The 16,167-nt window shown below is 40.3% G+C and overlaps 1 protein-coding gene across 1 annotated transcript in view; it reads left to right on the forward strand.

Moving 5' to 3' along the window:
- LOC126481693 (protein lin-7 homolog C) overlaps positions 1–14,317 on the forward strand; it is a 55,633-nt gene extending 41,316 nt beyond the window's left edge. The window contains exon 4 of the mRNA XM_050105641.1: positions 12,500–14,317. Coding sequence (XP_049961598.1) covers positions 12,500–12,655 — 156 coding nt within the window. The 3' untranslated portion in view covers positions 12,656–14,317. The remainder of the gene's footprint in view (positions 1–12,499) is intronic.
- The last annotated feature ends 1,850 nt before the right edge of the window (positions 14,318–16,167 follow it).

Here is a 16,167-nt window from a genome sequence, read left to right on the forward strand (position 1 = left end):
TTTAACACTTTCGAGTAACTTCATGTTAAGGCTCACTCACTGTCTAATCAAGCACGGGAAAGAATGCTTGGGGGGGGGGGGGGGGGGGGGGGTAGAGAGTAACTGAACAGAGTGGCACAGTGGTTAGCATGGTTAGCACACTGGACACACATTTGGGAGGACATGGCTCAAACCCATGTACGGCCATTCTGATGTAGGTTTTCTGTGTTTTCCATAAAATGCTTAAAGCAAATTCCAGATTAGTACCTATCAAAGGGCATGGCAAATTTCCTTCTCCGTCCTTCCCTAATCTGAGCTTGTGCTCTGTCTCTAATGACCTCATTGTCAACAGGACATGAAACATTTCCTCCTCCTCCAAGGAATGCTGGGAGTGATATGCCTCCTCCGTGGGGACAACGCCTCTTCATTTCAGGTGTGGCCCAAGTTTCATGGCCTTATGGGCCGCCAACAATCAATAGCTGTTCGGGTCTTTGTACCAGTTCATTGGCTCATGCAGAACACCTTGTAACATCCTCTTTCTATCCAGTTACCTTTCTACTGCAGAAGCAACAAGTTGAATACTTCCCTTATGTTTCACTCCCCACCAAGATGAATCGTATGATGAATTCTTCATGAGCTAGGAACTATATCACTATCTTGCCTTGTCCCATGACACAGCCCAAGGCCCGGATTCAATTCAGTCAGATGATCCAACAACTGAATGTTCCTCAGGGTCTTCAAGTGCCTTCCCCTCGCTATGGTGAGATAGCATAGGTGTCCCAGTCCTTAAGCCAGAAAAGAAACCTACGTTTCTTGACAGTTACTAGCTGATTAGCATGACTAACATACTCTGCAAGCTGCTTGAAGGGATGGTTGCCCAAAGATTATGCTGTGTTGGGGCTTTTTTCTCTTATCAGTGTGGGTTCAAGGGGGACAATCCACAACCGACCCTTTCCTTAGGTTGGGAACGCCAATCCAACCAGCTTTTTCTGAATGTCAACACCTTGTTGCAGACTTTTTTTACCTGCATAAGGCATATGACACCAATTGGAATTATCACATTTATCTCACCCTTTGGACCTGGGCTTTTCAGGCTTCCTACTAATTTTTGTTAGTTTTTACCCACCAGTTGTTCTGGGTTAGAGTTAGCATTTCACTCACCTTTGTGTAAGTCCAAGAGAACAGCATTCCACAGTGCTCTGTGTTGAGTGTCACACTCTTACTCGTTGCCATCACTGTGCTAATAACCTCTGTTGGGCCACTATTCACCCCTGCAATGTATTACGATGATTTTTGCATTTGGTACAGCTCCCAGCTGGTAACTTCTGCGGGCCACCAGCCCCAGAGTGCCATCTCTTGGGCCTCTGCACAGGCGTTTTCCCATGGTTTCCAATTGTCTCGTACAAAACTATGGGTGATCCATTTCTGCCATTGTAGCATGGTCCATCGTAACCCAGAACTCTTCTTAGGTACTTAGCAACTTGACATCCTAGCAAAGTCTAGTTTCTTAGGCCTATTTTTGTTAAAAAGCTTACTTGGTTGCCCCATATTCTTCACCTGAAGCCTAGCTGCATGCAGAAGCTTAATTCTTTCTGCTTCCTTGCTTACACTTCTTGATATTATAACGGCGACCGGAACAGTCGCAGGATTGAAGTGACGGAACCGCGGCGGGACCCGCGGAGCTTCCCGCGAACAACAACACAACGGGAGAGGATGGACATGACCAACGAAAGACCTTACGACAACAAGAACGGACAACAGAGTCAAGAAAACCAAACAAGTCAACCACGTCCACTCGTAAAGGAAACACGAAAGTAAATACGCTGTCTAATGCGAGGCAATATGTCGTGAGACGTACGCAAGGTTAAACTGGCAGGCTGAGTGACAGGCAGGCGCTTAAGTACTCTATCGGGGATGCCGCTATTGGCCGCTGCAACCACGTGTTCCACTGTGGCACTCTCTCTAAATGCGGCCCAGGAGGCGCGCGCCACCACAGCCTACGGCGCGATGGTGCAGAGACCTCTATGGGTCTTCAACGTCCATGACGTCTGGTGGGGATTCAAATTCCGCGGCGCGCAGTACCAGACTTGAGGTATGGATTGTGCTACTTTTATCTGTATTTACAGGGCCCTGGTTTCATGCTGACTGGACTATGCTTGTCATGTTTATGGCTCATCCACCTTTGTGGTGTGCATCTGGGCACTGGTGCCTTCTGGACTAGGCATTTAAACAGTTTCATTGCCAAAGAGGGGATCCTTCCCTCTTCAAATTCAACACTACCAGTTCTTGCTCTCCAATGCAATTGTCATTTGACAATTCCCAGATCATCTCATATATTCTATTCTTTTTTGCGTATGAGGGATGTTATCGTCCTGATTCCCACCCTCTTTCATTTTGCCAATCCCAGGTGCGGATTTGCAGGTGCAAGTGATATCTCTGCATGCTTGGAAATAGAATTTTATGTGGTGCCCGTGTAATAAACTCTGCACAATAGAGGAGTGTAGTGCAGCATGGTGCACTTCCTTCTGCTCCTCCCAGAAGAAATCCGCAGTCCTATGTCATCTCATCATTGGTTTCATCAGATTCACCCATAGTTTCTCTTTGTGTAACGAGCCACGCCCTCATTATGGCTGTGGAGATTTGAGAGACAGTAGCTCATATCATGGTGGAATACCTCCTCGTTTAGTAGGTTTTTGTCTGCCTCTGGAGCAAGGGCAGGGTGGTTGGGTGTGGAGCGCCTCCCATTGTATGCTGGGTCTGGGGGATCCCTGATCCTTCCTCCTTGACCAAGCTGCTTCTCCATGCCTCTTTTACTCTGTTTTGATCACTTTTGAATTTGGTTTACCTCCTTTTTGCCACATCAGATTTTCTATTCTGTGTGTTGCACTTTGTTGAATAGTGGGTGCTCTTGACTGTAATGCGTCAGGGGTGGGACAGGTTTGGGTGGACATTTCCTGTCGCATGTAGAGCCCTGGGGCTGCCCACCTACTGACTTCCCTATTTTCCTCACCTTGCTTTTGTTATTGATAATAAAAAAGATGTTCATCATGTTTTTAACCTTCTCACTTTTGCTGTTATGAATCTCATGACTAGATAACAAAAAGTTCTTGGTGGACATCTCTAGTTCTGGATGCACCACTCCTTAATAGAGGGACTGAACCTAACTATTTGGTCCATTGCCCCCACCCCCCACTCCCTCCCCAATACCAACCAACCAACATCCACCCACCACCTCCTGCTGCAGTCCAGTCACAGACATTCCTTATCCAATAAAAGACACTGCTGTGTGTGAAAGCAGCCATATTATATAAGGGGCATTCAAAAAGAAATGAGCCAGAGTCTGGAATGCGCAAAACAGTAACAGCGTAATATCGTGGCTCGTGTAACGAGGTGTGGTTCCAACCAGAGCATGGAAGTTCACAGCCCATTGTTAGAGGGCAGGTGTGCACGTCATGTGACTATACAGAGCTAGCAGCAGCAGCAGCATGCATCAATCGTTCAACGCTGCCAGTTGCTTTGCAAACAGTGACATCGAGGCATCAAACAAAGAGCAAAGAGGTGGTGTTCGTTTTCTAACAGTGGAAGGAGTAGGAGTTGGACATTCATTGATAAATGTCACAAGTGTATGGCAAACACTGCATGTCCCTTGTAAGGGTCAAGGCGTCGTACAAGCACTTCAGGTAAGGATGGGTGTCGTTAGCTGATGATACACGGTGTGCAGCACCACACCGCATTACTGATGACATTGTCAAGCTGGTGGATGCACTCATTACCCAGGACCGCCTAGTGACAGTGAAAGCCAAAGCTGCCATGGTCTGATTGAGTGTTGGAAGCATTCATCATGAAGGAACGAGTGCACATGCACAAAGTTTGTGCCAAATGGGTGCCCCACAGTCTTCAACCACACCAGGAAGCATGTTGAATGGCCCACTGTCTTGCTCACCTGCGGCGCTATGTTTGGGAAGGGAAAAATTCCTGGCACGAGTGGTGGCTGGAGATGAGTCATGGTGTCATCACTTCAAACCAGAATCAAAATGACAGTCTCCAGTGGAAGCATCCAGTGTCACCACCACCAAAAAAAAAGCCAAGGCCATCCACACAAGTGCAGGAAAGGTTATGCTGACGTTCTTCGTTGACCAAGATGGCCCCCTTCTGATTCACGTCCTGCAGCTCGGGACAACAGTGAATGCCCAACATTACTCGCAAACCTTGAACACCCTCCGCCAAGCAATCAAATCATAATGACCTGGCAATCTCACCTGTGGGGTCATTCTGCTCCACGTCAGTGCGAAGCCTCATACGGCCAACACAGTCATGGCACTCCTGCAGAAATTCAAATGGGAGGTTCTCGGCCGCCCTCCATACTGTCTGGACCTCTCTCCATGTGAATATGCCAGTTTTGGTCCCCTTAAAAAGGCTCTGAGGGGCAAACGATTCACCTCGGATGACGAGTCCAGCTGTATGTGCAGAACTGGTTAACATTGCAGCCCTGGGAATTTTATGATACAGCCATTCATTGCCTGGTCGCACAGTGGGACAAGTGTCTCAACAGCCAGGGTCAATACTTCTAACATACAGGTACTGGTTTCTGTAATTATGCCTCCAGCTTGTTTTTTGAACTGCCCTTATATATCATCTAAGCCACAGTTACTGCACAGTATTCCATGTGGGCATGAAAAGTAAGCAACAATCCACTTGCATGTACGGCCACCGCCAAACTGTGGCATACTGCATATTGAGCATCCAGTCGTCAAACGTGCTGCATGCCACAATACAAATGACTTGAACAGCTGCTTCACTGTGCAGGCTATTTACAGACTCTGTGTCAGTACAAGTTTTTTTAACTACAGAGGTGGCAATTATATCTACAGCATACTTTATACTCTCACAATCCTCTAAATCTCTGCTAACCTGTTTCTCACTGCCTAACTTTACCTTTTTCCTTCTCTCTTCTTTCCATAGCACTTCTTACCTATCAAGATGGAGTACTGTCATCATTCTCTCTCTCCCTCCCTCTCCCCTCCCCATCCTCTCCCTCCCCCTCCCCATCCTCCTTTCCCTCCCCTCCCTCCTCCCCCTCCCTCCTCCCCCTCCCTCTCCATTTCCCTCTCCCTCTCCCCCCTGTGTGTGTGTGTGTGTGTGTGTGTGTGTGTGTGTGTGTGTGTGTGTCCGTGTGTCCTCTTCATTTCCACCTTCCTCTTCTTTTCTTCCTACCTCCCTTGCCCCCACACCCCTCTCTCACTATATAGCTGTTATATGCTCCACCCTCTGAACTCCCTCCATCTTGTGCAGCCACTGAGTCATTTGTCAAGACATGCCCTACTGTATTCTGCTACCTGTCCTTGCATTGTATATCTATCCCTAGCTCTTCCTGACCTCCAGCAGCCCACACAACTGCTTCCAATAATCAATCTCACTGTGGTCGTAGAAGTGTACATTTCAGTGTTCATGTTGTTATGTGTTTGGAACTACATACCTTTACTAAGAAAAAGAGCAAGAACATGAGCTCTGAAACTATTGTTTTCCGTTATGTGTTTCTATACTCCACAAATCATTCTGCTATAGCTGGATGGTTGCCTTTCCCTTTTTTTAAGTATTGTTCCAGCCAGGAATTTCTGTTATATTTATAAATCTAAAAACTAAAAAGTTATCAGTGTGTCTTTTGGATATGTTTCTGTACTCGTCAGTTTTTGTTAGTAATGGAAACAGTATTATACACATATATATTTGAAATGTAGCAAATAGCACCTATCCGCATAATATTCAAGTTTTTTTTTTATGTTACTCCGCCTTTTCCAGATTTTATTGTTATCATATTACAATTTTTTCCTTGGTTGTCATATAATTCAATTTCTCACTTCACTGTAGTCATAAATGCTTCAGATTTGACCAAATTGTTGTCTTAATTTCTGTTAGTGATGTAATTTATATAATTTATGAACATTACTATGTTACTTTTTGTTGTTCGGTAAAATCCCCTGTCAGATCAGAGTAGTACAGTGGTGGTGTACTGCAATCCTTGTGAGTTTTGCTCTCCTTCTGACAGCTATACGCCTACAGAGTGCTAGTAATATGGTGAAACAGTCTGTTTACCAGTTTCGAGACTCTTTTTTGATGATATTCGATCAAATTTTGTTGAACGAGTAGTTTGTTGATTTCTTATATTGTCTTCGATGAGTGGATGTTTCATTTTAATGTTGTGTGCAGCAAATCACTAATCTATCAATTATTTTATTAATATGTTTTTGCATGTTGCTTTAACATTTGTGGCTGCCTCCACAGCCAAATGATTAGCATTTCTGCAGGAGAATGTGGTTTCAATTCCAGTTACCTCCTGAGATTTTTTCTAAGGTAGGGTGGTCTGGTACGGGGTCCACTCAGTCCTTGTGAGGCCAAATGAGGAGCTGCTTCAATAAAGAAACAGTGGCATCATCAGGATTCATCTACTGGCAATAACAGCTGGAGGGATTGGTGACATGCTGATCACATGTCCCACTTTCATAAATTTCTCCTTGTGGTGTCTTCTAGGCAGCTGTTGGCCAGTCAGACCAGGCCTAAGACCTAATCTGTCAGTGATGTTTGCCTCTTACATCATGCTTTAACATTTGTAACTGACCTTCAGGTCAAATTCACTCACATATTTTAGCTTAAAGTTTAGTTTTTTGGCGTTGATTAACAGTCACATACTTGGAGGGGAGATAGTTTTGAAGAACTTTGACAAAATAATTCCTGTCTACAGATATTTATTGAAATATCCTTTTCACATGCAGTTTTTGGCCTTGGAAACACATCAATTATTAAGTACACTCAAGATATTTTGTAGATGCTTCTAATTACCGCATACCTGAGCAATATTCTAGAATGGGTTGCACGAGTGATTTGTACAGTTTCCTTTGTAGACTGATTGCGTTTCCCCAGTTTTCTACGATTAAACTGAAGTCTACCACCTACTTTACCTGCAACTGAGCCTGTGTAATCATTCCATTTCATATCCCTATGAAGTGTTACATCCAGGTAATTGTCTGTATTGAACTGTGACACATTGGTATTATGGTCATAAGATACTACATTTTCTTTCATTTTGGAAGTGCACAGTTTTACATCTCTGACACTTTGAAATTTTATCAACATCTGACTGAATATTTATGCAGCTCTTTTTGGACAATATTTCATTTTCTCCAAAAGGCTGACGTTATTATTAATATTTTCTACAGGGTCATTAATATATCACACGAACAGCTAAATTGCCAATGTGCTACCCTGGGCCACACCCAAAATTACTTCTACATGTGACAGTGGCTCTCCATCCAAGATAACGTGCTGCATCCTCCCTGTCAAAATATCCCCAATCTAGCCTCACATTTGTGTTGATGCATCACAGGATCATACAACAGACAATAAGCGTATATGTGGTACTGAGTCAAAAGGTTATCAGAAATTAAGAAGTATCGCATCTATCTGACTGCCTTGATCCAAAGTTTTCAGTATGTCATGTGAGAAAGGATATTGGGCACTAGTTTTATGGACTGTTTCTACTACCCTTCTTGTAAACAGCTGTAACCTGTGCTTTCTTACAACTACTGGGCTCAGTTTTTGTTCAAGGGATCTGTGATAGATTATAGTTAGAAGAGACATTAACTAAGCCACAAATTCAGTATAGAATGTGATAGGGATTCTGTCGGGCCCTGGAACTTTGTTCAATTTTAACTATGCCAGCTGTTTCTCAACACCACTGACACTAACATGTATGTCACTCATCTTTTCAGTGTAATGAATGTTAAATCAGAGCAATTCCTCTGGGTTTTCTTTTGTAAAGGAAATTGGAAAACAGAGTAAAGCATTTCAGCTTTTGCATTGCTTCCCTCCATCTCAGTTCCTGTCCCATCCCCCAGTTACTCAACACTAACTTTGGTGCCTTTAACAGCCTTTACATATGACCAGAAGTTCTTTAGGTTTCTTGAAAGATCATTTGAAAATATTCTGTTACAGTAGTCTTTAAAGGCTTCAGACATTGCTCTTGTGACAGCGAAACGGGTTTTATTCAGCATCTCTCTCTGTACCAGTGCTACTCTTTGTTTTACATCTATTATGTAGTAGTCTCTGTTTCTTTAGAAGGCTTTTTTACAGTGACTGTTTACCATGGAGGATCCCTCCCATTATAAATTGTTCTACTGGTTACATATCTATCCAATGCATTGTCAACTATTCTTTTAAACTGGAGCCATAGTTCTCTGCTGTTGTGAAGTGCTCCAAATTCTGGTATTTTGTTGCTAATGTTACTGCACTTGTTAACTACTGGAATTTTAATACTCTCATCGGGGGGAGGGGGGGGGGGGCAGTGCACACTCTTTTGGATCTTACACCTATGCTCCTGGGTCTCTTACAGTTATTGTTATCTGGACTGGATGGAGAGTTGCCTAATCTAAAAAACCCTTGTGTGCACCCCCACACGCTGTCAGCTACATGGACAGCATCCTCTGATGTGTAGTGCACACTTGACCCATTTAGGGGGACCCTACACTTCTCAGCCCTATGGCACAAATCCAGGAAGTATCATGTTAGCTTATTACAGAATGTTCAGAGTGTCTGGTTCTGTCCTTCCACTTGACTCAGAACCACGGGGCCACAATCAGTTCTGAAGAGAATGCTGCAAGTTGTGAACTTTGTTCAAACTCCTTGTACAAGGCTAGTCATCTCAATCTTCTCTGCCAGGCACTGGAATGACCCAAGTATGACCTTGGAGCCCAGACAACAGGCTTCGTTTTTCCAACACACACCACAGTCGGCAGTTGGTTTCACTCTGTTCTCTCAATGCCTACTGGAATAGCCTCTTCAACATGTTGAGTGAGGTCCCCAGACACATGCAGTGCGTTCACCTGGTGTTCTGTCCTGTTCCTTGCTGCAATTTCCCTAAGGGGTACCATTATTCACCATACATTTGAACTGGCCATGTTTAATAGACCCTTACCCTTCTGTATTTGCCTGCTCTTGACATAGAACAAAACTTCTGCTCTCCTTTTTATGTTTGTGGTCAGTGACTTACCTGTTCTGTTTGATTTCAGTTAGAGTCTGAGGCTCTTCAGCTTTTTTACAGTGTCTCAGTTCCCTATTGTGCTTCTGATCTGACGGAGCTTGGTCAAGTTTACTGGTCCTGTAGAGAAGGTAGTAATAGCATCTCTGTCTGTCAAGGTTCCGATGTGCAGCTTGAATCTGTTGTTGAAAGCTCTTGGATTACTGTGTTCTTTATATCCATTGCACTGGTTCCAGCTTTAGTTCATGAAACTGTTTTCTATGTTACTTTCATCATGGTAAATTGCAATTTTATTTTCACTTCATCTTTGCTACTTTCTTCAGATAAGTGATGTCAACCTTTTCAAAAATGACTTTTGAATTCTCCTTTTTTAACTAGTGATAGTTCTTTGATGTGTGTTGTCTGTGCCTTTTGCAATTTCACAGTACTACAACAGCCACCTTGATTTTTGCTGTAAAGTGTTTCACTTCTTCATACTTAGCAAAAATTTGTTTTGAGTGCCAGTCCTCTAATTACAAAGAGAAACTGAACACACACACACACACACACACACACACACACACACACACACACACAAAATTATGACCACAATCCAGTCAGTAAACTCGAAAGACTTTGGCTGAACATTTTCTAGTTGTCAGTATCATTTGATACTGCATTTGGAATTCTTGGGAAACAAATGTGCCCTATCAGCAGTTAATCAGGAATCAAAACCATGTACAAGCAAGACACAAGAATCATAAACAATAATCATTAGCAATCATTTCACTTAGCAGTTTAGAAGAGTCTTCATATGCCCACATGGCACAGTGTCACTTTGGTAATATTTGTGTAGCATTGAAATGCTGTTTAACATGCACTTCTTTTTTTTCTCTATCTTCAGTACACAGTTTTAGGATGGTGTACACTGATCATAACTTTCATGTTTCCTCAGGCCTGGCAATTCTTTTCATTAAATACAAAAATTTTGTTTACCACTGTCGACTATGAAGTCCCTTTTAAGTTAAGATTTGTCAATCAGAGGCAATTCAGAACCTATAATTTGTAAGGTATGTATATTGTATCATAGTTCTATGTTTTGTGTAGGTAACTGATGAGTTTGTGTTGTTGTTGTTGTTGTTGATGTTGATAATTGTGGTAGTGCTGATAATGTACTCCCATGGGTCACTAAATTTTGTCCTTATCTGACAATGGTTGCTTTCACTCCAAGAGATAAGACACTTAACCTGTTTATCAGTTATCCCTCCCTTTTCTGGCTGTATACTAATGCTGAAAACTATTTTTACCATCAGAATTCACCATCTCCAGGTTAGCAGCCATTCCACTAACAGGCTTTAGAGATATCAGCTATGGAGAAGGCTGTCACTTCTGTAAAACGATGTATGGGAAAAAAAAAAATTAGAAACCTCAAAGAGTTCATATTTCGTTATCGTATTTGTACTAACTTACGACCATATCTTATGTTTTTGGTATTGGACTACAAAGTTGTGGGTACACACATAATACTCCATCACTTCCCTGAGATAAAGTACCATTGCAAACTTGAAATTTAATAGTTTTTTGGAGTGCAAACGGCACCTATAATTTAGAATTATTCAGTTTGAGTTTCCTCACTGCATGACTTCCATGTTGAATAATTCCTAGTGCACTAATTCCACATTTATGTAAATATGGGTGTATTCTCAGTAATTAGTTATAGTTTAGGTAACACTTTGAGTTGTACTATTTAATATTATTTTCATGCAGTACATCTGATAGAATTAATTAAAAACTCCAGATTATCACACTCATCTCATCCCTTACTGTCTACTTTCTCAGAGACGTCAGATAGTATTAGAATGCATTTTGTGATCCCTCAGGCATCATGGAAATTTCAGTACAGTTAGTATACACTTCACACTAATATTCCTTGAAGGAAGTTGTATAACAGAGGATAATATAAAAACATCAAAGCCTCTGGATTAAATGATTAAAACAGAGCATCTTGCTCTCTCACAAATTGTTAAAGAATTTAAATTTATGTGCAGCTCATAGCTTTTTTTATACCCTTCTAGAATATAGTTTCAATTAAATGAAGCAAGGCTAACCCGTGTAGAGAAGAGGTATTGAGCAGAGGATGGACAGGTGAAGGTGTTGCTAACTATAGCTCATCAGACTTGCATTTTTCATAGTATATTGTGATGTTGAAATAATAACTGTGTAGTTAAGAAAAAAAATCTGTTTCTAGATTGCTAGGGTATCTGGATCACGTTTCTTTATTTTGTGAATTGGGTCTGTCTAAAAGTGTAGCATTGATAGAAAATAATTAAGGCATCACAAGCAAAACAATACACTGAATGAAGCATTAGATAATGTGAGAGTAACTGTAGTATCAGTATATGGAAAACATGCCACAGTTAAATTGAAATTTGAAAGCCTGAAAATTCATTCCTATTGCATGTAATTAGAAACAAGAGTTCTGTTAATGCAGATTATTTTGTCTGTTGAAACAACAAATTACTGTAACCAATCACATTTATTATGTTTTCCACATGTGTTTTGGAGGATTATATCTCCATCAGGCGCATTTAATTCAGTTGAGAAGGCATGGATGAATAGTACAGTAAGTAAGACCTTTGGATGACTTAGCTGTGTCTTTCAGTGACCACAGACCACTTTTCTAGCTGTTTTTACATCACATGCGCTAACTATGAAATGAACTAAGTGGAGATGGTGTTTAAAGGCTCTTGTGTCATATTTTCTTAGTTCTTTTTGTAAAAAGTGCATGTGATGTAAATATGATAAAAAGCAGTTTATGGCCACAGCAACACAGTACTACAAGTTACACAAAATTCCTTCTTAATTTATATAAATGCATCTGGTGATACAAACATACTCTCCTGAAATTGAGAAAGTATAATAAACGTAACTGGGTTACAGTAATTTGTTGTTTCAATTGACTTTCACAATAGTCTTAGTAAAGACTAACCTAAAATGTTCACGTTTAAAGACAAATTACTTGTGTTACAAGAAGTATAATAGCAAGAACTTCCAGTCATATATTTTGTAATAAAAATAATCTGACTAAATTTGAACATCATTCTAGAACATCAAGTTGTCTCTCAAAACTATAAAATGATGAGTAGCCCCATGTTATTATTACAGTTCATATGTAACCTATCTAGTGAAGATAATTCCTCAGACACACAACAGACAAACAGTTGCTGATCTTAGCAACAAACAAGAAAGAAGAGAGGCAAAAGAGAGAAAAGGATCATCTCTCAAGTTAGCTCTTTTTGGTGTTTGGTGCAAAGTTGTTTTTTCCACCTGTGAATTTTTATTTTATTCAGTAGAAGAAATCAAATGGTAAAATACAGCATTAGCAAACCACTAGACAGTAATTCTGCTGTTGTGCTTCTACTTACTGATGTCTGAATGTAGGATTTTCACACATTGCGTGAGATATATATCGCACCTTTACTAAGTCTATTACTTTTTTTAAATTTCCAGAGTGTGGAGGGTGAGAACCATGAGAAAGCAGTAGAATTGCTTAAGCAAGCACAGGGCTCTGTGAAACTGGTTGTGAGGTACACACCAAAGGTACTGGAAGAGATGGAGATGCGTTTTGATAAGCAGAGAGCAGCACGTCGGCGTCAGTTCCAGTAAATGTACACAATGATTTAAGTATAAGAGAACAAATTAAAATGCATTTTTTGTTTGATATGGCAATCAGTTTTAAGCATTGATAAATTCATACTGAATGTTTCAACCTCTTTCTGGGAACCAGGGTAGCTTCAGTACAACAGCGAATATTAATACTAATTAAATTATAGAAAAAGAAAAATTAGTCCTTGCATGAAGAGACTGTGTTATGTACAAAAGCCTGATACCAAAACGTTTGCCATGAACTTCACATCCTAAACATGTATTATTACTCTTTTTATTTGTGATAATCTCACAGTGGATGAAGATCAAGAGGTCATTTATTAGATGTGACTGAGTGTACATGATGTAAGTGTATACACATGCTTATTAAAAATTTATGGTTTGATTACATGAAGCCACATTAAAAATCACTGTTCAAATTAAGATAATTGTTCCAATATTGGCAGCAGAATGATTAAGTATTTATAAATGTTTAGGTCAATTAACAGAAGACAGTGATAAAAGCTGTAGCCCCAGGTGTAGCCATTATTCAGTTTATACATATTCAAGCTATTTTCTAGGCAGCCATTCCTCAGTATTACTGTTTTGCACAATGAATGCGTGGTAACTTCTTTATGTTAGCTGTGCTTCTGTTGGCACTGTATAGTTATTTAATTTGTAATTGATACTTGCAAACAGAAAGTCATTTAATATTGATGCAAGATCTCATTCTTTGCTGCCTCATATTTTCCAGAAGATAGGTTATGCCACTTACGCTGAAAATGAACCATATCATGATTTCAGTATATATACTAAGATGGTATCTGTTCTTTCGGACATGTCCGAAAGAACAGATACCTTGACGATCTTCTTCTTCTGTGCGAATGCACAAACAGTGCCCAAACTCTTAAGGGAATCGGCAACACGCCGCGAGTAATGAGTATAATGGGCGGGGGCACTACGAATGTAGTGGAGGACAATACGTTGAGAATGTGGGTTTCGCGGGAGGCGTGCCAGAGATAAATCCCTGCAGTCATGCACTATCCTCTGTGTCCTCAGTGCTCAGATGGATAGAGCGTCTGCCATGTAAGCAGGAGATCCCGTGTTCAAGTCCCGGTCGGGGCACACATTTTCATCTGGCCCCGTTGACGTATGTAAGCAGCTAAGGGTGTTCATTGCATTTTAATTTCATGATTTCAGTATTTTTTAAATGTGTTCAGTTATACATTTTCAGTAGGAGCAGATGACGACAACGACGACGACGATGATGATGATGATGATGATGATGATGATGATCCATGGAATGGCTACAAATTCCTGGATATGTTTAATTTCCATTCAGCTATCTGATTCTTATTTTATTTTTAGCAGTCAACCCATTTCATTTCAGACTGTTAAGGTCTTTGTACAATTCAATATTTTGCATTTTTGAATATTCGTTCATAATGATATTTGTTCCATATTTGAGACAGACATACTCACAATTTTGCCAAATCAGTTTCTATGCTTGTTGAACAGCTGGAAGATAATGTAGCTGTAAGTGGACACAGGTCAAGTTGCACACATCTGTGCATAATAGAGTATTACTGTTTTTACAAGATATTAATACTGTTTTTTAAATATGTTTTGTTACCTATAACTGTTAAAATATCTATAAAAATTTTCTTTGTAAACTTTGTGTGTTGTGCCTTCATCTAAAAAAGAATAGTTTCTGTCCGAAAAAAAAAAAAAACCTTTGTCTACAGTATTTAATTTGTCTAAAGGAAGCTTGCCCTTTTTTTACTGCTGAGGCTGTACTTGCCATGTATGTTTCTCATGTAAGTATAGTTGTGTTCTAGTCCTTAAACCATATAAGTAAATGTTTTCTCTTTATAGAAAAACTGGTGTATGTTAATAAAGAGTGGAAATTTATTAATGTGAATACTATACTTAATGTTACAGTTGTCTTCTACAGGTTTTGTTTAATACAAAGAACTTGTAGCAATAGAGAAACCTACAAGAGAATCTCGATCAACCTCCTTGTAATCAGCACTTCCTTTGATTCTCTATGATGGAAGTACTGGATTGTTGCAATGTAGAAATCATCAATGTTAAAATGTTATGAATCTCTCTCTCTCTCTCTCTCTCTCTCTCTCTCTCTCTCTCCCCCCCCCCCCTCTCTCCCCCCCTCTCCCCCCTCTCTCACTCTCTCCCCCCCCTCCCTCCCTCTCTCTCTCTCCCTCTCCCTCCCCCCCCCGTCCTCCATCTCCCCTTCCCCTCCCCACCTCTCTCCCTCCCTCCTCCCCCTCTCCCCCCTCCCTCCACCCCCTCTCCCCCCTCCATCGCGCGCGCACACACACGCGCACACACACACACACACACACACACACACACACACACACACACACACACAGAGAGAGAGAGAGAGAGAGAGAGAGAGAGAGAGAGAGAGAGAGAGAGAGAGAGAGAGAGAGATCGCGCGTTGGTAAGCCTCGTTAATGGTATTCACAGTACTTAACCCATTATTGCCTTTACACCACATATTTTACAATCAGAACTAATTTCAACAATGTTGGGTATTTCTTATAAAATAGAAGTGACATGAGGAATATAATTTCTGGAGAAAATGTGTTCTGTAAGACAAATGCTGTTTCAACGTGTTTTTCTATGGTACATACAATTTTGTATCTGTTCAACTGGCATGTAAGGTTGAATGTGAATGCTCACTATATATAACTGAGAAATGTCTTTAATAAAAAAAAGTAAATAAAAATGTTATTGTATTTTATTGTAAATTACTTTGTTCTGATTTTATGACCTTTTTAAGGTTTATTTTGTTAATGTAGGTAATGTGGAGAAAATAAGATTTGATTTTGTGAAATCGGACTATGTAATCAGTTTGAAGGGCACTTTTTACTAAGGAGTGTCTTGATCACATTTGCTACATCTATGATAGTTAACCAGTTTATACTTTAATGAGTCATCATCAGAACTAAAAAACCCAGGAAATTACAAAAATACAAAATTATTATTAAATACAGTTACAAAATGTTACAAAATGCAATATAAAGAGAGAGAAATAAAAACATACCTTGTGGCTACATATGAAAGTATTCAAAAGCTAGCATCTAGTGCTAATCACACTTAAGTAAATAGCACACTCGTGCTTTCTCGTGCATCATATTTTGAAAGTGGAACAGTTTTATTCACAGACGAGCTCCATTTTTCCTTATGCTGGATTCATTTTCTTTTTCTAATTTACACACTTCTTAATTGCTCTAGTGAAAAATATGTTCATCCTTTTTTATTGAAAAAGTAATAAAGAAGGTCCTTTAGTCAAGTTTCTTCAAGTACTCTACATTCTGGTTTATCATATATGAGAAAAAATGAAAAATCTGCAAGAAGTACAATTTAAAAAATATATAAGCCAAGCATACTCATGCACCCTCTATGAACACAGCTGTTCCATTTCTGACATAAAACTCTTTAACAGGCTTGGCAGTAGATTTTAAGTGAGCAGTATATGCACTAGGTGGTGCCTTGTCACGTAACTT

This window comes from Schistocerca serialis, chromosome 1 (assembly GCF_023864345.2).
Source record: "Schistocerca serialis cubense isolate TAMUIC-IGC-003099 chromosome 1, iqSchSeri2.2, whole genome shotgun sequence".
Taxonomy (NCBI): Eukaryota; Metazoa; Arthropoda; class Insecta; order Orthoptera; family Acrididae; genus Schistocerca; species Schistocerca serialis.